The sequence below is a fragment of the Apodemus sylvaticus genome, chromosome 5, assembly GCF_947179515.1.
Source record: "Apodemus sylvaticus chromosome 5, mApoSyl1.1, whole genome shotgun sequence".
Classification (NCBI taxonomy): domain Eukaryota; kingdom Metazoa; phylum Chordata; class Mammalia; order Rodentia; family Muridae; genus Apodemus; species Apodemus sylvaticus.
In genome coordinates, this window is record NC_067476.1 from 160,367,373 (window position 1) to 160,388,702 (window position 21,330).

At 49.6% G+C, this 21,330-nt stretch overlaps 2 protein-coding genes across 2 annotated transcripts; both read left to right on the plus strand.

Annotated features, from left to right (window-relative positions):
* Nucleotides 1-500: 500 nt before the first annotated feature.
* Nucleotides 501-9,835, plus strand: LOC127686344 (uncharacterized). Its single transcript, XM_052184474.1, has 4 exons — nucleotides 501-821; nucleotides 2,811-2,851; nucleotides 3,825-3,971; nucleotides 7,761-9,835. The coding sequence occupies exons 1-4, from the start codon at nucleotides 599-601 to the stop codon at nucleotides 7,959-7,961; spliced, it is 612 nt and encodes a 203-aa protein (XP_052040434.1). The 5' UTR covers nucleotides 501-598; the 3' UTR covers nucleotides 7,962-9,835.
* A 1,073-nt stretch (nucleotides 9,836-10,908) lies between these two features.
* Tubb1 (tubulin beta 1 class VI) lies at nucleotides 10,909-20,255 on the plus strand. Its single transcript, XM_052184476.1, has 4 exons — nucleotides 10,909-11,104; nucleotides 16,280-16,388; nucleotides 17,127-17,237; nucleotides 17,342-20,255. Exons 1-4 carry the CDS (start codon nucleotides 11,048-11,050, stop codon nucleotides 18,427-18,429), a joined length of 1,365 nt encoding a protein of 454 aa, XP_052040436.1. The 5' UTR covers nucleotides 10,909-11,047; the 3' UTR covers nucleotides 18,430-20,255.
* Nucleotides 20,256-21,330: the final 1,075 nt, after the last annotated feature.

Sequence of the window (21,330 nt, forward strand, 5' to 3'; positions counted from 1 at the left end):
CCTGACAGTGCCACCAGCTACTGTGATAATACGAACTGACAGCACAACTTAAGTTTACTATCCAGAGACGCAGGCATCCTGGAGCAGGGCAGGGCTCTGCAGGCTTCCATGGTCCACCTGTCTTTCTGCTCCGGAGGGTGCTGCAGTGCCCCATTAGGTTAGGTCTCCCCTAGGAGCGCACAGAGAGATCCTGAGGCTGGAGGATGGTGTGGCTTACATCCAGCATTGGACTCTAGCCTGGCTTTCTGAACCCCGTCCCCCCAAAGACCCAGGCTTTCCCTGAAGAGACAGCCCTCCTTCAGAGAAGATCCTTCCAGGATTACTCTTTAAGGAAAGTTTCACTTGGCACATATCTCGTGAGTCCCTGGAGTTCTGGAAAGGGTCCCTTTTAACCAGACTCCTCCAAGATGAGGAACTGAGAAAGAAGTGGGTCCTGGCCAGTCTAGGTTAAGAATTTCCCCCTTCCTCCCGTGCCCCGTGAGTTACAGTCAGCAGTCCCAGGCCACAAAGCTATCTCTTCTTTTGTAAGAAACAAAAGTTCCCTAGGGTTTTATCTCAGGCCCTGTCCAGGCGGTGGGTGTGAGATTACCCATGCACAATGGCCAGCTGGGCTGCCCCCACTGCTCCCCCTGTGCATAGGGGCAGTCAGAAATCACAGTGGCTGTCTTGCTGCCTGCCTTTCCAGATCACCCAGGATTCCAAGAGGATTCGAAAGTCTGCTGGATACCTCCTGAGAGCCAAACAATACCTCAGACGCAAATTTGGGGCTACCCTTAACAATGCAAGAGTTCCAGTCCCTGTTGCTATAAAGTGGTCACGAGGTAAATGAACACCTGCATCCGTCTGTTGAAATCTTTCATCTTGGGGAGTCATGGCAACCTCTCTCTTCTGCTGGGTGGTAAGCAGGATGGTAGGAATGAGGGCCACCGAGGGCCCAGGCAGAGATTCTCCAGTCTGAGCTCCCTGAGCTACGGCTCCCCAGTGGTGACCATGCATTGACCTTAGAGTCCTTCGAGCCACTCTGGGGGGAGGGAGGAGGAAGTGCCATCTCCCACATGGGTTCTGTACGGGCTCTCTCTCACAGGACTGGGAACTGTCGGTCTTGGTGATTCTATGGCCTCATACAGGCAAGGTCTAGTGAGGAAAACAATAGGCTGGCAATGTTCATCAGGAGAGGATGAACTCAGCTTGCTCACGGTCCCAAGTTCAATCCCTGGCGCAGATAATGAGTAAATGAATAAGCAGATTTTTAAATTTAACAAAATATACATTTTAAATGTTGTGTCAGCCAGGCGGTGGTGGCGCACATCTGCAATCCCAGCACTCTAGGAGGCAGAAGCAGGCGGATTTCTGAGTTCAAGACCAGCCTGGTCTACCGAGTGAGTTCTAGGACAGTCAAGGCTATACAGAGAAACCCTGTCTCAAAAAACCAAATCCAAAAACAAAAACAAAACAAAACAAAAAGAACCAAAATATTGTGTCTATGTGTGTCTATGTGTTGTGTGTGTGTGTGTGTGTGAATCTGGGTGTCCTCGGAGGCCCGAAGAGCACGCCCAGCACCGTGGAACTGCAGTTATGAGCTGTGGCGAGCCAACGGATGTGGGTGCTGAGAACCCAGCTGTGGCCTCTGGAAGGGCAGTCTGTGTGCTCAACTGAATGGAGGGAAGGAAGGAAGGAAAGAAGGAAGGAAGGAAGGGTTGAAAACACTTTGTGAGTAACAGAGTTGCCCCCACCCTCTGGAAGCCAGCCAGGGTCTTCTTGCTGGTGCAAAGTCCATTCACACATCCCAAGGCCTTCCGATCTGCCTGGGGTCAGCAGGGAGGCAGACCCTGGACTGAGAGCACCCACGCTTCCCAGTGGTTTACAAGCATCACGATGCTGCATGAAGAGCTTACGAGCTCTTCTTCACCTGCCCATGTGGTGCAGCCCCGGGGTGCAGGGAGCACGGCATCATCACGGCAAACACTCAGAAGCTATTTAGACATGACGGGCCTGCCATGAGGACATGTGACACCCCCACCCCCCACTCATGTAGGTCCACGAGCATCAGGAGGCGTCACTTCCCCCCTGGGCCCAGAAAATTGTATAGCAGATGCAATGACTTTAATGTCACCCACGTGGCCTGCAGGAATCATGGAGGCTAATAGGCACCCGTAGTCTTGCTCTGTAAGTTCTGTCACGAGGAAGCATTTGTCTGATGAATCTCACCAAATGCTGCTTCAAGGAGTGGGGGAAGGGGGTTACAATATTATAGGCTGGTGAGGCATACATTGTCCAAGACGGACGAGCTGAAGCTGTGGGTGTTCCCCTCTCATGGGAGGTGATGACAAGAGAGGTCGGTTAGAGAGAAGGGAAGGGAGACCAAGATTTTCAAGTGAAGAAAGAAACGGGGACTGTGTGTTATTTCAGCCCCCTGTGAAGGCAGAGTAGCCGAGCTGCCAAGGGCTCTTCGCCTTGAAGTTTATCGATGCTGGAGTAATATTTAACCACCCTGCTTTAGAGACACCCCCGGCCCTGCTACCCTACTTTATAATTTTCTAAGTCCATGCTAAAGGGGGACCCTTCCCACTTGTCTTTTCTTTGATGTGTGTGTGTGTGTGTGTGTGTCCTGCTGAAAATTCCAATATTTACTGTTGCTGTTCTTAAAGGTCCTCGGTCCTAAGGGCTTCTCTGAAGGGCACATGGGTAAAGGAAGATGGTTGCTAGGACTGTCCCATGTATGCAGAAGGCTGAATTCATCTCTCTCTCTCTCTCTCTCTCTCTCTCTCTCTCTCTCTCTCTCTCTCTCTCTCTCTCTCCACCCCCCTCAGCAGACTCAAAGGCCTGGCAGCATGGAGCTACAGCCCGAAAGGTGTGTGTTCCCTTTTGACATCACCGCAGGTGTCAGGGAGGTCATTTTGGGCACAGTGACTCATCTCCTACTCTGGGCCTGGAAGGAGAGAGACTCAGGGCAGGGCCCGCACCTTCCTGCCTCGCAGGCTCTGCTCATACACATGTCGCTTCTAGCAGGTGTTTTATGAGCAGTCGTGTGCCGCTGCCACCCAGGCCTGGGGCAGTCCGGCCCATGTTCATGAGTTGTGCGTGTTTCCGGAAACTACTCTACAGTTCTCTGCCCGAGTAACTAACTGGCACTGTGCCCTGGGTTGCTCCCAGAGATAACGTGAATCATCCCCAGTTTGGCAGGTTGCTGGAGCAGGTAGTGTAGTCCTGCCTCGATTCCTCCTCCTGTTCTGGCTGAGAAGGGGTAGATAGTGTTACTCCCCACTTCAAACGTGGGAAGATGGTGCTTCTAGGAAGCCAGAACTTAATGTGAGGCTCCGGATGCAGATCTGAGTGTGAGGGCTTCTTATTTTTTTAATTTTTTTTTAATATTCCATAAAGTCTCCTGGCAAACACACGATCCAAGGCCACAGACACAAAAGATTATTCATTACTAAAAATAAGGTTGATTTTCCCCCCTCGTCTCGTTGTTCTCAATAAAGAACAACGTGCGTATTTTTGATTTAGGCCAGGGTCAGCCCACCTTCCTAACCCAATGGGAGGGTGGACTGGAGTTGGTGCGTGGTGGAGTGGCCTCAAGATCTGTCCTCCCTTCTTCCTTTGTGCGGTATTGTCTGGCCTCGACCCTGGCAAGCTGCAGACATTTCCTATTATTGCACATTCCTGAGTGGGGCCACATCCTGGAGACAGCGTTTGTTTTGATGACTACTGACAGTTCTCCAGAAGCAGGCTGGTTTCACAGGGCATCATGGTGCCCCTCACCAGCCACAGGCCCTCCTCTCTATCCCTGTGATCAATAGCCAAAAACCTGTGCTAACTTACAGACGTACAGGCAGAGAAGGCCTTCAGACTGGGTGGATCAGCTGCGCCGTGGACCCTGCCGTTGCCAAAGGACTATCTTGCTTCACATCCTGACCTGCCATCAGCACGTGCTCGCCGCGAAAGCCGTTTCCTGTAGTCACACTCATGAGGTTGGTTTCAGGGCCATTGTTTCCAGAACACAGTGCCTGTAGCTGGCACCTCATGTATGTATAGCTGACATGTGAATCCACTCCTGGAGTCTTCCGTCCCTTTCCACATTTACCCACTCAGAGGACTTCCTGTGTCTCTCACAACAGCAATGCAAGGGTCGACCTACCTCATATGGTGGCTAATCTTCACTGTCTACTTGACAGACCTGGGAAGAGTGAGCCTCAGTTGGGGAATTGCCGCCATCACATTGGCCTGTCGGCCTGTGTATGGAGCCTTTGCTCGATTGCTAATTAACCTAGAAAGCTGCAACTCACCCGCCACAGGCAGCACCGTCCATAGCAGGGTGGCCTTGAACTGCTTGGAAAAGAGAGGTGAACTTGAGCCTGGGAGCAAGTTAGAAAGCAACATTCTTTCTCGGTTTCAGTCTCAAGTTTCTGCCTTGGATAGGCTGTCATCTATAAAATGAAGTAAACCCTTTTCTTCCCAAAGTTAGTTTGGTCACGGTGTTTATCACAGCAAGAGAAACCTGGTTGTCACCGATTTCAGGAGGATGCCTAGGGGGACTGGGTAGGTGATGAGGAAGGGTCCAGTCCACTGGGGTTAATCGGAATGTCCTGTACAGGAGGCCGCTGGCAGTGGATGAAGAGTCTTACTTGGAGAGAGGTATGCAGAAGCGGGGAGGTTAGCATACTGTGAGCACTCTCAGTACCAGGATGTCTGACTGGAAGCCCTCTCAATAGACACCTTGGACTGAACCCTTGGCTGGAGGGGTCTGAAGACACGCCAAGCTATTCTGAAGTTGTGGCGAGTCAGTTTCTTCTCCAAGCCCTGACTTCTGGTTCACAGCAGAGAGAGACAGTCTGTGCTCCAATATGTGCCTCAAATCTTTGGAGGGCAGGATCTTCTCTAAGGCCCCTCAGATAATATTTGCTGGATAAATAGATCATTTCTGAGATTCATGTGGCAGCTCTCTCACATAAACCCCAGGCTTGAAGAACTCAAGAAATTATTTTGTTTGGTTTGGGCTTCAGGTGCTGACGGCTATGAGTTTATCTCTGTCCCCACCATGGATCACTGCTTATCATCAGTGGCACAGCTTGGGCACTGAAAGTACAATTGAAAAATCTCAAGACCCATCACCTTCAGAATCACAGCAGTGCATGTGCATGTGAGTGTGCGCGTGAGTGTGCGTGTGAACGTGTGAGTGTGCGTGTGAGTGTGCATGTGCGTGTGAGTGTATGAGTGTGCATGTGGGTGTGTGTGTGTGAGTGTGCATGTGTGCGTGCCTGTGGGTGTGAGTGTGTGTGTGTGTGTGTGTGTGTGTGTGTGTGTGTAGCAGAAGTACTCAGATTTCTGTCTTTAGTAAGAGAAACCTTGGCTCACGAGGCTGCGGTCAATATACCTGAGAGGGGGCCAGCTTTCTTCATGGTCTTTCTGGGGCTGCAGGCCACATGAGGAGGAGCCCAGCACCGTATGACCCTTGCACTCATTTCACTTCAGGAGAACAAGATGGCAGGCTCCTTTGTAGAGCTAGGAAAACATCCACATCTTCCAGCCCCTCTCTGAAGGGACTTTTTCCTCCTGGAACTTTCTTTTTGACTTAGAGACACTCCAGTAGGCATGGTGCAGGAGAGTGGAGCTCAGCTCAGTCAGAGGGGCTGCCCACACCTGTTGAGTCACCATGGCCTCTCGGATGTCATTTTCCTGCTAAGACATTAGGAAAATTTTCTGCTCCTGAGTCACAAGCACTGTAATTCAGCAATCTTCTCCAGTTAATCAAGGAACATCAATGCATCCGACCAGGGGCAGGTGAAATCATGAGTCTTCTGAGAATTAGATATAAATTTCGTTTGCCAAGTGGGAGTCAGGGAGTCTTGAGTGACCCCCGGGAGCAGCTCCTGGGGGGACATCTGGACGTGGCTGATTGGGGACTTTGTGTGACGCTGCTCTTTTCTTATCTTCGGGGCTCCATTCCTGTAACGGACCTCAGAGTCATCCCGGAAAAGGCTTGCTGCGGCCATCTTCTTGTGGCCAGATGATTGAAAGCCTTCAAGGAAGGTGTTGCCAGGGAAGGGCTGCCTGTTCCTGTTTAGGAATCTCAGAGTCTCTGCTTCGAGTCCCACCTTGAATGCTAAACAGAGCCACCTCTCCTGCCCTCCGTGCCCCCAGAGCAGCATCAGGTGAAACTTTGTACCTGAACTCAGTCATTTGCTAACCTGCCCTCGACATATCCATTCCCAGGGGGCCAGAGAACTGCTTTGTCATTCATCACTAAGGGCCACTTTTCCTCACTCGCCACAGTTCAGGGCGAAGGGGTCACTTTCGGACTGGCAAGAGATCAGAGCTGGGAGCAATGCAGTGCTCTCTGGGGACGCTGCTCACCTGCATCTTGAGCAGGGCGCCTCCACGGTCTGAGAAGTTGCCCTGCGTTCCTCAGTTGACTGGCAGTCACAGGTTCTTTCCCTGAGAGAACAGATATTCTCATAAGCCAGGAGCTGGGAGACAATGACCATTTCCTAAGTTCTATGAGTGCATTCCTGTCCTTGCCAGTCTAACTCAGCACTCCGTGCACCTGAGAATCAGGGATGACCAGGAGGCTCTATCTGCATGTGGTATCCATGCTGACAGCTGTATCTAGTCCTCCATAGAATGTGAGACACCTTTTGAGGTGTGTGTGGGGGAGGCAGGGCACGGTCATACTGCTAACTTCTCCAAAGAGACTTGTGATTTTGAGCCTGTTAGTCCGTTTTGCAGACGAAGAAATTCTCAGCCAGGGCGACGATGGGCCCCTCGCAGGGGCAGCCCTGGGGGCCTGCCAGCCCTCTCCTGCCCAGCATCTACCTCCACCCCAGCCTTCCTGCAGCCACCATCCAAAGCTGAGCACCAGGCCGAGACTGAGTAAACACTGTTGATGATACAGGAATCAAAGCAAACAAGGCCTCTCTTTTTGCCAACTGCCCCATTAACAGAAAAGCCTTTTAAGGGCCCATCTGGAAGGCAGGCTTTCCCTCCCTAAGCAAACTGAGGTGACCAGGAGGAATGTGCTCAAGTGAGGGCCGCTCTGGGGGGACCCAGGCAGACTGGGTCCTGGTCATACTGTGAAGAATGAACGAACACAGGGAGATCAAAAAGGATCGTTGGAGCCAGTTCTGAAGTCCGCACAGCAAGGCAGCATGCAGCCACACGGGCCCCTTTCAAGGCTTCTGCTCAGAGGCCGGGCGCTACTGCCAACATGGCTTCCCACAATAGCTCACTGTGGCTGTTCCCCTCCCAGGTGAGCCTGATGGCCAAGTTTCCTGGAACACTTTCTACTTTCAACTTAGACCACCTCTCGGTGGGTGGAGGAAGGCGTCCTCGAGCATGGGCGTCCCTACCCACCATCGCAAGGGCACTCTCGTGAAAGAACCCATTATGGGCTTGAAGGAAACAAACGTGGGCTCTGAGTCGGAGCTACACAAACTCGCCCAGCTGCAGGCGAGTTCTTAGCAGACACTGCTGGGACCCTGTTGTATATTGGGCACTCCAGGGTCTCAAAGCTGATGTGAGACCCAGCAGTCCCTCGCTGGCCAGGAGGCGGGAGCATACATCGGAGCAATTAGCAAACAGCTACTCTGCTGTGGGTGGCGGCCGCTGCACACTTCTGTCCTCTAATCCTGAGGATGTGAGAGGCTTTGAGGGCCTCCAAGGTTCCCAAAAGCCATCAAGAGTGAAGTAAGGGGGAGGCGAGAGAATGTGCTGGTTTCTGAGTGGATGCCACACACACTTATTAGATTAATTATATTTCACAGGTTGATTTTGTAAATCGCGGGACGCACGCTCCACAGCGCCTGCAGAAGTCGGAGGACAGTCTGAGGGAGCTGTTCTCTCCTACCACGGGAAGCCCTGGGGGCGGAGTTCAGGCAGACAAGCTTGACGGAAGGCACCTTTGCGTGCTCGTCCATCTTCCTGGCTCTTATCTAATACTTTTGAGACAGAACCTCACTATGTAGCCCATGATGGTCAGCTTTAACTTGTGGAAATCCTCCTGTCCCAGCTTCGCAAGAGGATGGACTGGATGACAGGTGTACACCAACACATCAAACTTGTGTGTATCTTTTCTTTCTTTCTTTCCTTCCCTTTCCGTGTGTATACATATGGGGATATATGTGCCTGTGAGGTGTATGTCTGGTTTCCTGTGTGTGATTGTACATGTGTGTTTGTGCCCGTGGCTATCTGATTTTAATATCAGGAATCTTTATCTATTCTTTCACCTTATTCTCTGAGTCAGGATCTCTCAACCAAACCCAAAGTTTAGCAGTCAGGCTACTCTTGCTAAGCCAGCGTGCTCTGGGGAAATCCCCCATCTTCTTTCCAAGGTTGGAATTACAAGTGGATTTTCATCCCCACCTGGCCCTTTCCGTGAATTCTGAACTCTGAACTCTGGTCCTCTGTGTACACAGCTCTCCGACTGCTTAGCTACCTCCTGAGCTACACGTTCTCCTCATCCTTGCTGTTGGTGGTTGGGACAAGGACATTTGAGAATCATGTGGTCATTCAGACCTCTGAAGTAGGTTCCAAAGCTTTAGAAATGGAGCCCCACGCTGATTTTGAGGAGAGGCCCCTCTTTGGTGGCATCTTGACAAATTTGTTCATTGCCCGTTGAGCGTTGTCACTTCTGTAGATGCATTAGATAGCCAGTGGTTAGCCTCATAGTGCTCTCCAGTGGGATATCTCCTGCCACTCATGGACCGCGCCACCAAAAGACAAAGCTAAGACCGAGTGCAGATGTGATAGTCCATTCAGTATTCAGTCTGCATTTGGATTTGTCACTAATGCCAAGTTCACCCATTACAGCATCTCTGTCTCCTGCTGTGGGACCCTGCTGGGATTGGGGTCTGGAAAATGGGCACCCTGCTCAGAATGTGGTTAACCCGGCCCTCTGGAGACAAGGTCTTTTCCAGGGCTTCTCTTAGGTTCGGATCCAAGGCCTTCCCACAGCCTGATTCAAGCCCCGTGCAGGGAGAGGCTATTCTCCTGTCTCTGCCTCCTTAGTCACCTCCCTGTGCCCTTGGGGGCCCCCCTGAGCCTCAGGAAAGTTCCTTGGATACAGCCCCTTGCACAGGCCCTGGGAAAATAAAAGTATGAGGGTTTGTTTGTTCCATCCGTGTAGGAACTGCCTGTGTGGGCAGGCAGCTGGGGCATGACCTTCTAGCCTTTGGTCTAGCATGGTGTTCCCTTTAGTCTACATCCCATGCGATGGCTTCTCCAGCCTGGTACAACCTCAGGTTTCTCAGATCAAACTCTGGAAAAGGAGGAGAATTTGAGACTAGGTAGCCCAGACTGGCCTTGAATTCACTATATACCTGAGGACAGTCTTGAACTTCTGATCCTCCTGCCTCCGCCTCCATGTGCTAAGGTTACAGACACACACCACAATGTCTGTTTCATGCAGTGCTGGGAATCCAACCCAGCTTCATGGGCTGTATGCGTACCAGGCCAGCAGGCACTCTACCGAACTGGTCCATATCTCCAGCCCCGTATTTTCTCTCTTAATGGTGATCTATTTCCTTTCAAAAGATTTATTCTATTTTTAATTATGTATCCGTATATGTGTCTGGGAGGGGTCTGGGCACCTATGAGTCCAGGAGCCTTCAGAGTCTGAAGAGGTTGCATTCCCTGGAACTAGAGTGACAGTTGCTTGTGAGCTGCCTGACCTGAGTGCTTCAAGCCAAACTCTGGTCCTCATGAGGAGCAGGACTCACCCTTAATGGTGGAGCCTTCTCCTAGCCAGGAAATAGCAATTTCTTGAGCGCTCAAGACATTCGTGTCACCTTCTCAACTTTGGTCAGGTTTAAAAGAAAGCTTTATTTTATGACCATTTTACTGTTATAAGCACTAGCTATTGTTGTGTTATATTTAAAAAAAAAAAGGAAGGAAGGAAGGAAGGAATATATTTGGTGGAGGTGGTTATGGTGTTGGGGAAGGGGGTGCCTCTGCAGGCCCATCCATGCATCCCTTCCCCCTGAGGAACAGTATAGAATAGTTTATTTAGAGCATGGGAGGGAGAAAGGGAGGGAGAGAGGAAGAGAGAGGGAAGGAGAGAGAGAGAGAGAGAAGAGCAGAAGCTGGTCATAAGCATGTGTGGCAGAGAGCAGGGTGGGGGTGGGGAGGGAAGAGGAGGGGCAGAAGCAGAAGGAGAAGAGGGCAAGAGAGTGAGGAGGGGGCGAGCAGCCCCTTTATAGTGAGTCAGACACACCTGCCTGTTGCCAGGTAACTGTGGGGCGGAGCCTAGACAAAATGCTAACAGCTATTTTTAATTTTTATTTTATTTTATCGAGTGTGTGTGTGTGTGTGTGTGTGTGTGCCTCACAAGCACATGTGTGGAGATCAGAAGACCTTGGAGGAGTCTGTTCTCTCCACTATGTGAGTTTCAGGAACTGGACTCAGATTATTGGGTTTGGTGGCAGGTGCCTTTGCCTGATGAACCATCTGGTCAAGCCAGTACTTGTTTTTTACTATTAAAATTTGTCATTTAAGAAGAAAAACTGTCCAGCCACATTCCTGAGGCTCCCAAATTGCTCTGTAGGCAACGTGGCTGAAGACAGCAAGACAAGCCATGGGTAGGAAAAATGGTGACTTGGATAGCGATCCCTTTTGGGGTGTGTTCCAGCTGCTCCATTCAGCCACAAGCCATGGATGTCACCCATAATTCGTGGATGTTACCCCAAACTCATGGATGTCAGTGACACCACCGTAGCCCAGAGGCTGTTGAGAGCAGGTCCGTGGGCAGGGGTGGAGGGGTGGTGGGGGAGGGGTGGTGGGGGTGGGGGTGGGGCAGCTCTGGGTTCCTGCCACTCGGAGGAAGCCTCAGTGGGACTCATATCTAGGAAATGACTGAGCACAGCTCAGGAGAGGAAAGCACCCCCTCTTACCCTGACTGGGGTGGGGCCCTCAGCCAGACAAGCCCTTGGGCCAATTGGAAGAGCAGCTGGGTGGGCTGGTCCCACCAAGACCATGAAACTGCACCCCGCTCACTCTGGTGACCCAGGCTCTTCCAGACTCTGCGACCTAACTGACCCTTGGGTTCGAGGCGAGGATGAGGGAAATTGTGCACATTCAGATCGGCCAGTGCGGCAACCAGATCGGGGCCAAGGTGAGTAAGAGCAGGGCAAAACAGCTCGGTGCCAAACCAACCTAGGGCGCATGCTCAGGTTCCTGGGTGGGCTGGGCCTCTAGGGTTTGAAAATCCTTGCTAAATGCTAGGCTTATTAAAGAAGGTCTTTTAGCAAAACCATTAGAGTCAGAGTGTTAATTAATGTTAATTTTGCCTGTAATTAAACATGTAAATGGGTGCAGGAGCCATTTTGCTTTTAGTGTTTTAGAAATGAAGCCTTCCACATCTAAAACCAGTAATTTGTTTCAAGAGTTTTCTGAGGCATTTTGGGAAATTTTCTTAATTTAAATTGTGTTTATTATAATTGTGTGTGTGTGCCTATGTATGTTTGTGGTGGTGGTGGCGAGATTGTGCAGGTGCGCGTGTGTGTGTGTGTGTGTGTGTGTGTGTGTGTGTGTGGTATGGTATCCCATCATGCATTTGGAAGTCAGAGGACAATTTTGCCAGTTGACCCTTCCCTTCCACCGTGGGTCCCTGAAATCCAAGGCAGCTCATTAGCTTTGACAGCAAGCTTCTTTACCTTGTGAATCATCTGAAAAGCAGGGCTTTAAAACATTTTCCCTAATTTGCATTATTTTTTGGGAGGGTGGGTGTAGGCTGGACTTACGATGATCAGTGCACAGCCTGCTGGAGCTGCGTCCCTCTCTTTCCGTTATCTAGGACTGAACTCAAGTCACTAAGCTTGGTGGCAAACTCCTTTACCCTGCTGAGCCCTCTTGCCAGCCTTACTGGAAGGTTTTTCTGTTTGTTTGTTTGTTTGTTTGTTTGTTTTCTTTTAATGCGATATCACTGTATTGTCTTCACTTCCAAATTTTTCTTTAAAAACTGATTCTTTGGCAATTTTATCCATGCGTGTATTGATGAGGCGCCGTGCCACTTATCTGCCACCGCTTTCCCTGGATATTCTCTAATACATTTCCTTTTCCTCCTCTTCCTCCTCCCTCTCCCTCTATCTCTCTCTGCCTTGTGTCTGTCTGTCTGTCTGTCTGTCTGTCTGTCTCTCTCTCTCTCTCTCTCTCTCTCTCTCACACACACACACACACACACACACACACAACCCACTGAGTCCCCTCAGTGCTATCTGCTGGACTACTGATGAATCTTGGCTTGGGCCAGTACAGACAGCCACAGATTCTGTGAGTTAGTGAGTGCCATGGCGAGCCCATATCAGGAGGCGAGCCCACATCAGGAGGCGAGCCCACATCAGGAGGCGAGCCCACATCAGGAGGCCGTCCCCCAACAGTCCCTCCCCATCCTCTGCCTCTTGCTTTCTTTCTGGCCCTTCTTCCTGGATGTCCGGTGAGCCTTGGTGGGTGGGGTGGAGTCCATACTTATGGTACAAAGAAAGTGAGTGTACAATAGAAAATTAGAGACAAATACAGAAATAGTAATTAAAAACACTCCGCTGAATACATGAGTTCTTCTCTCTACCCTACCTTTCTCCGATAATTAAAACCCTCTGGTATATACATGACTTCTCTTCTCTACCCTACCTTTTTTTGCTACAATTCTGAGGGAGGCTCTTGATTCCTTCCCCTGGGCAAAGCCAGGAAGGCAGGGGCTGGAAGCCAGGATCTCTGCTCCTAATTTTAAGATCAACAGCAGATGTGTAACACCTATGGAGAGAACTCATTGTGCTAATTGAAAATTATTTTTTGCATGTGTGAATTATGTGTTTTAAAACACCACCATTAAAGACCTTTGTTTCTTCATAGTGGCATCACTAACAACAGTCTAAAGGTAGGACCAGGGGCCAGAGAGGTGGCTCAGTGGGTAAAGACACTTGCTGCCAAATCTCATGACCTGAGTGTGACCCTCAAGACCCATATGGTAAAAGAGAACTGATTCCTACAAGCTACACTCTGACTTCCACTCGTGTGCTCTCTGCCCACAAAATAAGTATATCGATAAATGCATAAAACACTTCTTAAAGGTAGGGAAACCCCAAATGCCTACAGGTATTCACCCAATGTACACTATATAAACACAGTGTGTTCTAGTTATTATTAATCCAATAAAACATTACCCAGCCTTAAAAGGAAAGATAAAATTAAAAGCTTTTGGGGAATACTAAAATGTATGTTGTATAAAGTTTTCCTTGTCTCTTCCCCATACAAATTCAGTAGTATTGAGTATGATGCATAACACCCCAGCCCCATTGAAATACCTTTCAATTTATAGACTGCAAACTGTGCCCTCCTCAAACGACTCCATTGTCTCTCGCTGTCTTCCCTGACAGCTGCCATTCCGCCTCAGGCCTTTGTGCATAGCTGCCCTTCCAGGCACCTTGAGTGGATCCATGTGGTCCCCCCCTCACCCCCATTTGTTGGGCAGTATCTCAAAGTGTATGTGGACCACGGACCGTGTAGTGTTTGACCCAGGGATGGACGCTGGCCTCCTCTACTGTAGGGAGCGCTACTGGGAAAACCCGAGGGCCTTTACAAGTCTAATTGTACTTGTCTACTTTTATATCTTTATTCAGATCTGTGTTGTATCTTGAGTATGTCCCTCCACACCAAATCCCTATTACCCTTTTATTCCTTCACTTTTATCTTGTGTGTGCACACATTATTTTATATGATGATATAAACACAAATGATATTTGTCTTTTGGCTCGGTCCTCTTAATCTCCAGTTTCAACCATTTTCTAACAAATGACAAAACTTGGTTCTTTGGGACTGTAGAAAATCCCTCTGTGTGTGGTCGTACTTCCTATCCAATACTCTTCTTAGGGACTGCCGTTAGTTCCATTTCTTAGCTTTGAGGAATGGTGCACAGTCTACATGGATGTGCAGGTGTCTCTGAGCTGTGTTCACCTGGGGGCCTTTGGGAGAGTGAGCACTTGGGAGAGTCAGAGCTGGGCTGCCTTGAGCTGTGGACTCTAGAGCCCTTGGGCTGCCTGAAAAGTGTCAGTCACCCTTATGCGGCACAGGAGTCCGATCAAACCTTCACAATCACCAGAGAAGTGGGGGAGGGGAAGGCTCCCGGGACTGCTCTGACCTTAGGTGATAAGGTGGAGAGAGGCCTTGGGACAGAAATGAGTGGAAAGAGAGGGGTTCATCAGCTCTTGATGCCTTCGGGATTGTGCCATCTGGTGGCTGGAGTCCCAGCCATGACTTCTTGTCGGGCCTAGAAGAATGTCAAGAAACATTCTAGGCTTAACTGGAAAAGCTCTTGCCACAGAAGCGTGAAGAGCGGAGTTTAGATCCCAAACACCCATATCGAGAGGCAGGTAAGCAGTCATAGGCTTGGATCAAAATGAATGAGCTCCTGTTCAGTGAGTAACCCCGTCTCTAAAGGTAAGGATATGAACTGGAAACCACCGGACCTCGACCTCTGACCTTCCCACGCACCTCCAAGCAGGCGTATGTGCGCCGGCAGGCCAGCGTGCACATGATCGTGAACACACACATACGAGACTAAGACACATTTCATCGCTACCATCTCGTAACTTCCTCGAACTTCCTCCCCTGCTCTTCAAAGCCCGTTCTAGCACAGCGCGTTCTTATTAAGAGTGCCCCTGGAGCAGAGGCGCTGCTTATGGAGTGGGCTTGGGGAAATGCCCTTGGAGATTTTTGACTCAAGGGAATGTATTTTTATTACGCTTTAATAGGAGAACTTTTCTGAATGGCCTAATGAGACCATTCCAGTAGTTTCCTGTGTTAATAGGTGCTGTGGGCTGGCAAGATGGTTCAACTGGTAAAGGTGCTTGCCACCAAGCCTAATGACCTGAGTTCCATCCTGGGGACCTGCATGGTAGAGAGAGGACTCACTACCACTGATTCTTTCTGTACACATTAGCAAACACACATGAAAAAGTGAATGAATGAATAAACAAAAATAATAAAGGCTTTACTCAGTGGAGTATGACGGCACGCCCCTAGTCAGCACTCGGGAGGCACACTCTGTGAGTTTGAGACCAGCCTGGTCTACATGGCAACTTGCAGGCCAGCCAGGACTACACAGTAAGAGTCTGTCTCAAAAAAAAAAAAAAGCTGTATGCATGATTGGAAACATAGAATATTCCAAACAGTTATAAGACAAAGGCTATACTTACATAATTCTGAGTTGGGATTATGTTGGATGGTCAAAACATATTACATCAAATTGTGCAGGGACTTGGAATTAGACTTTTGAAATGAATTTCATGAAGAAAAAATTCCCAAAGCAAAAAGGAGATACCACTGTGAGACGCTAAGAATCTGGTTCGTTCTCATTTCCTGGGCTCAGCATTTCTCCAGCTCAGACCGAGGGAAGGTGAACTTTGAGCTCCCTCATCTGAAGTGAGACTCTAGAAGGACTGGCTGTGACGAACCGGGGCTGATACAGCAAAATCCAGTGTAATGCCTTATATGTCTGACACTGTACTCCGGGAGTTCAGATGGCTTTAGTGCAAACTTCTCAGACACAGACACAGTGCAGGCAAAAAGAGAAGGGGGAGGAGGACTGTGGGGCAGGGGCAGGCAGCCCCCAGGGCTCCTACTCACAGTGGCCAAGTCGCCCTTTCAATTACTTTTCTTCTTACTACATCTATCTATCTATCTATCTATCTATCTATCTATCTATCTATCTATCTATCTATATCTATCTATCTATCTATATATCTATCTATCTATCCTTCTATCTATCTATCCATCTATCTATCTACCTACCTACCTACCTACCTACCTATCTATCTACCTATCATCTATCTATCCATACATACATCCACCCATCTATCTATCTATCTATCTATCTATCTATCTATCTATCTATCTATCTATCTATCCATCCACCTTTCTATCCATCTGTCCATCTATCTATCTATCTATCTATCTATCTATCTATCTATCTATCTATCTATGTATCTATCTATCCATCCTTCTATCTATCTATCTATCTATCTATCTATCTATCTATCTATCTATCTATTATCTATCTATTCATTTATTTGTGTGTATGACTGTGCGTGCATGTGCAAGAGTGTGTGCACATGCTGTGGTGTAAGTGTGGTGGTCAGAGGACAATTTGGGGGGTAGTTGGCTCTCTCCTTCCTCCACGTGGGGTCAGAGGGACCAGACTCAGGCAAGCACCTTCCCTGGCTGAGCTGACAGCTCTTCTCCGCACCCCCCCCCCCCCCGGTCTGTGGACTGACTTTACTCTTCCTGCCTACAGTTCTGGGAGGTGATCGGGGAAGAACATGGAATCGACTGCACTGGAAGCTACTGTGGGGCTTCGGCCCTCCAGCTGGAGAGGATCAGCGTTTACTACAACGAAGCCTACGGTAGGGCTGCCTGCTGGCTGAGCGGGCCTGCCGTCTGGGCAGCATGGGCAGAGTTGACCCTAGTGTGAAAGACAAAGTCCCAGCACAGAACGGGCAGGCACACAGGGTTTCAGAGTCTGGATGGTGAGTGGCTCCTCTCCTGCTGCAAGGGGCAGGATGAGATGTGTTTGGCCACCTCAGCCAGTCATTCCCCACAGCAAGGGGGAGAATCCATGTTCCTGGTGAGATGATGAGCCAGACACCCAGTAAAGAGAGAAGCAGAGTTTTTAAGTGTTTTTACAGATTCGTGTCATGGTGGGCTGGGTCAGATATGATCGTAGAAATTAAACTGTCTACTTACCCTCTTCCCTTGACCTCCCCTTCCTGCTCTGTCCCTTCTCTCCCCATTCCACTCCCCAATCTCTCTCCATGTGCTCATGGTCAGCCTCTCCTCCTCTTCCTCCTTCTCTTCTCTTCTCTTCTCTTCTCTTCTCTCTCTCCTCCCTCTCTCCCCCTCTCTCTTTCCCCTTTCTCTGTCTCTACTACTCTCTCAACTCCCCTCCCCATTCCCTAAATAAACTCTATTCTATGCTAAAAAAAAGAAAAAAAGAGAGAGAAACAAGAAAATGTCTCCTTACCAAAGGCCTCTCTTGAGAACACTCATGGATTTTGGACCAGCATCCCCAGGATCCATTTCAATGAAACATTAACTTTTAGAAAAACAGCCACCTGCTGACTTGTTCCGACTAATCCACACAGGTAAGAAGTACGTGCCCCGAGCTGTCCTTGTGGACCTGGAGCCCGGGACAATGGACAGCATCCGATCCAGCCGATTGGGAGTTCTCTTTCAGCCTGACAGTTTTGTTCATGGTAGGCTTTTTTTTTCTTCCAGAAGTTTCTACCAGAAAGGGCTGAATGTCTTCCAGGGGTTCTCTGCTCACCTTACCTTTCCCCCCTCACACTTCTGGTCATAGGTAACTCTGGTGCTGGCAACAACTGGGCCAAGGGCCACTACACAGAGGGAGCGGAGCTGATCGAGAACGTAGTGGACGTGGTGAGGAGGGAGAGTGAGAGCTGCGACTGCCTACAGGGTTTCCAGCTCGTGCACTCTCTGGGCGGAGGCACCGGCTCCGGCATGGGCACCCTGCTCATGAACAAGATCAGGGAGGAGTACCCAGATCGGATCCTGAACTCCTTCAGCGTCATGCCCTCCCCCAAGGTATCGGACACGGTGGTAGAGCCCTATAATGCCGTGCTCTCCATCCACCAGCTGATAGAGAACACAGACGCCTGCTTCTGCATAGACAACGAAGCACTCTACGACATTTGTTTCCGCACCCTGAGGCTGACCACACCCACCTACGGGGATCTCAACCACCTGGTGTCCTTGACCATGAGTGGGATCACGACCTCACTGCGCTTTCCCGGCCAGCTCAATGCAGATCTGCGCAAGCTGGCCGTGAATATGGTGCCCTTCCCTCGCCTTCACTTCTTCATGCCTGGCTTCGCGCCACTCACAGCCCAGGGTAGCCAGCAGTACCGAGCACTCTCTGTAGCGGAGCTCACCCAACAGATGTTCGATGCCCGCAACATCATGGCTGCCTGTGACCCTCGCCGCGGCCGCTACCTGACCGTGGCTTGTATTTTCCGGGGTAAGATGTCCACCAAGGAAGTGGACCAACAGTTGCTGTCCATTCAGACAAGGAACAGCAACTGCTTTGTGGAATGGATTCCCAACAATGTCAAGGTAGCCGTGTGTGACATCCCGCCCCGGGGGCTGAACATGGCCGCTACCTTCCTGGGCAACAATACAGCCATCCAGGAGCTCTTCACCAGGGTCTCTGAGCACTTCTCAGCTATGTTCAGAAGGAGAGCGTTTGTGCACTGGTACACCAGTGAGGGCATGGACGTAAGTGAGTTTGGGGAAGCCGAGAGAGACATCCATGACCTGGTGTCCGAGTACCAACAATTTCAAGATGTCAGAGCAGGGCTAGAGGACAGTGAAGAGGGTGGCGAGGAGGAGGCAGAGGCAGAGATGGAGGCAGGAGACAAAGACCATTAGCTAGAAGAGAAGCTACAGGGCAGCCACGTTCAGAAGTGTCTCCAGAGATTCGAGGCTGTCATTCGGGCAGGGGTGGCACACGCCTTTAATCCCAGCACTTGGGAGGCAGAGGCAGGCGGATTTCTGAGTTCGAGGCCAGCCTGGTCTACAGCCTGAGTTCCAGGACAGCCAGGGCTATACAGGGAAACCCCGCCTCAAAAAAACAAACAAACAACCCCCCAAAACAAACAAAAAAACAAAAAACCAAAAAAACCAAAACAACCCCCCCCAAAAGTTGTGGCTGTCCCGAAGCCTTTAGGGGCCCTAGTCCCCTACCTTGGAATAGCAATGAGAACAGCTAGGCCTTTGCACAGTTACTAGACAGGCTTGATAACCAATGCACGCTTTTCCTTTTTCCTTTTTAAATAGCAAGTGAGTTTACTGTAGTGAGCCCTAGTTATCTTTTACCAGTTGTAGGATAGACATGCAGACAAAGTGAGCAAGTTTGCCAGGAGCCCTTTAGCAGTGTTGCTGGGTACCCAGTGCACAGGGCAGCCAGGATGTTTCAGAGTCCTCCTTCACAAAGCCAGCAGAGATGGGTGTCTGAAGAGCGTGTGGGAGGCCCAGGGCCAACGGAAGGATGAGTCTGCCTCCGTGGTCAAGCGTGGGGACCTTATGTACCATTCCACAGGCCGACTGGAAAAAGACAAAAGGAGGCGAGAGAAACCTCGCCTCTCCTCTCGGCTCCCACCGTCCAAAAGACCATTGAGAGCAAAGCGTTCCAGTCCCTGGGCCTTTGTTTCCCAGTAACCAGCCTCCAAGCTATTTCTCTGTGTTTTCTTATTAGAACGAGATGCCAGTAGTTCGCTAATGATCGGCCTTGGTTTTCCTCTTAAAGGCTGAGGATGCTCTTTTATTCTCACTTACTCATTGCCTCTGAAGCGGCTGCACAGCCTCTCCTGCTTGCCTGCCCGCCCGCTCGCTGGAAAGGGCACGTAGCCGCGATGCCACAGCAGCATCCTCCTTGGTGACAGAGGGAGGACATGGTCTCATTAGGGAACTTTTATAGTTCAGATTAATTTGCAGAAGTTGCCATAGACATCAGCTGGATGACACAGCTTTAAGCATCATGCAGTTGTAATCTCACATTATAACAGGACTGAGCACGCAGGAGCCTTTTACCATTTACCTAGGTCTGAGGTGCCTGTGGTCTTGGTAGTTTGCTGGAATTATCCAGCTCTCCTGTTTGACCTCTCCAAAAGGGAGTTATTTGCATGATACTGGATTCTTGGTTTGCCCCTAGGATGGGGGGTGGGGTAGAACCCAAGGCCTTGGGATGTGCTAGGCAAGTCCTCTGTCACCAGCTATTCCTTTGGGCCCCAGTTTATAATCATCAATGATAAAGCAGCAGGTGGATGGCACTCTCTTCGTTTGTGTACTGTAAGGAAATACATAAGATTCATAACTAGAGAAAATCAGGCCCTATTGTTGATAAGACTTGTCAAGCTCCTGTTTATGTGATTGAAAAAAAGCACCAAGTCTTTTAAATATCTTCCACTTTAGTGTGGACTAAGAAACACCGGCTTAAGTGAGATATGCACCTCTCCAAGATTAGCTGGAAAAACTTCTTTAGATGCCAACAAGGCTTACAGTCCACAACTCTGTGGGAATCAGCTGCACACTTAACCTGGACGCTTTCACTGTAAGCCTCAAAAGGCAATTACATACATGCAAAAACCAGACCTTAATTCTTTTGAAAAAAAATTTTTTTGGCTTTATAAGATTGTGAAGACTTCTGTTTGTTCACAAATAACCACTAAAATGCAAATAAATTCCACTTCATTTTATCTCAGACTCAACAAACTCCTTTTTTTTTTGGAACCCAACCACTCAGACTGAAGCATCTCACCTCCCATTCTATACAGGTAGATTAAATCACCACTGACTAAATGCCCAGGGACGACGGGTCCCTTCAGTTGTATGGTTGCCATGGTGACGTTGATGCAACTCAGATCAACAGGAGTTAGTTTCAAAGCTCCCCGGATTCCTTTGTTTTGCACACGAGGACACATTTCTGCCTCTGATACCACTAGTTAGTCACATGCTGATAAGTGGCAGGGTTAGCCTTGTCCTTGGCAAGCTGTCCTGTGTCACCCTGAGGGGCTGGACCAGAGTCTATTTGATCCTGGTGTTAATTCAATACTTTTGTTGGATCAGCCGTAGTCTCAGAATCTTTGATGGACACTGAATTTTGGTTGTATTTATTACTTTAATCCATATCCCTGAGTCCACCTCTAGCCACCCCACTCTGACTCCCCTAATAACTGACTCCCTAAGTTGGGAGTCACTTAGCCCTTTGCTTATTAGTTAACCTGGTTAGTTGAGAAGGCTTAGGAGACCACCGCCCTCCTCCCCGGTCTTGGGAGATGCTTTCGGGAACCTTAACCCAGGGAAGGTGGTATAGAGTACTACAAGTCCATCAGAGGACTTCAGCTCCTGGGCAGACACCAGGGCTCCTCATCTTTCAATCTGCTGATCGGCCCTGAGCTGAGAATCCAGCAAGACCCAGATGTGAAGCGTAATGTGGACCGGAAGCCAGCCCTAGGGGTTGAAAATGAAGAGGTTTCTCCCCGGTCTTCAGCCTCAGCTGACCGGCCGGTTGAGCAGGGCCTGTTCTAGTCCTTTCTCTGTTAGGAACTTCTCAGTGGCTCTGCTCAGGCCATGTTTCTAAGAAAGGCAAGAACGGAATACTTAATTCCTAAACACTTAGTGGACGAATGGCTGACCAAACATCATCTGACTGTCCCAATCACTGTGCCTAGACTGGTCATTACGAGTCACAGGTTTAAATGGTGGTTCTGCCTTCGTCACAGGACACAAGGTATCGACCGGTTCTGCCTCATTCCCAGTGAGAAATGCACC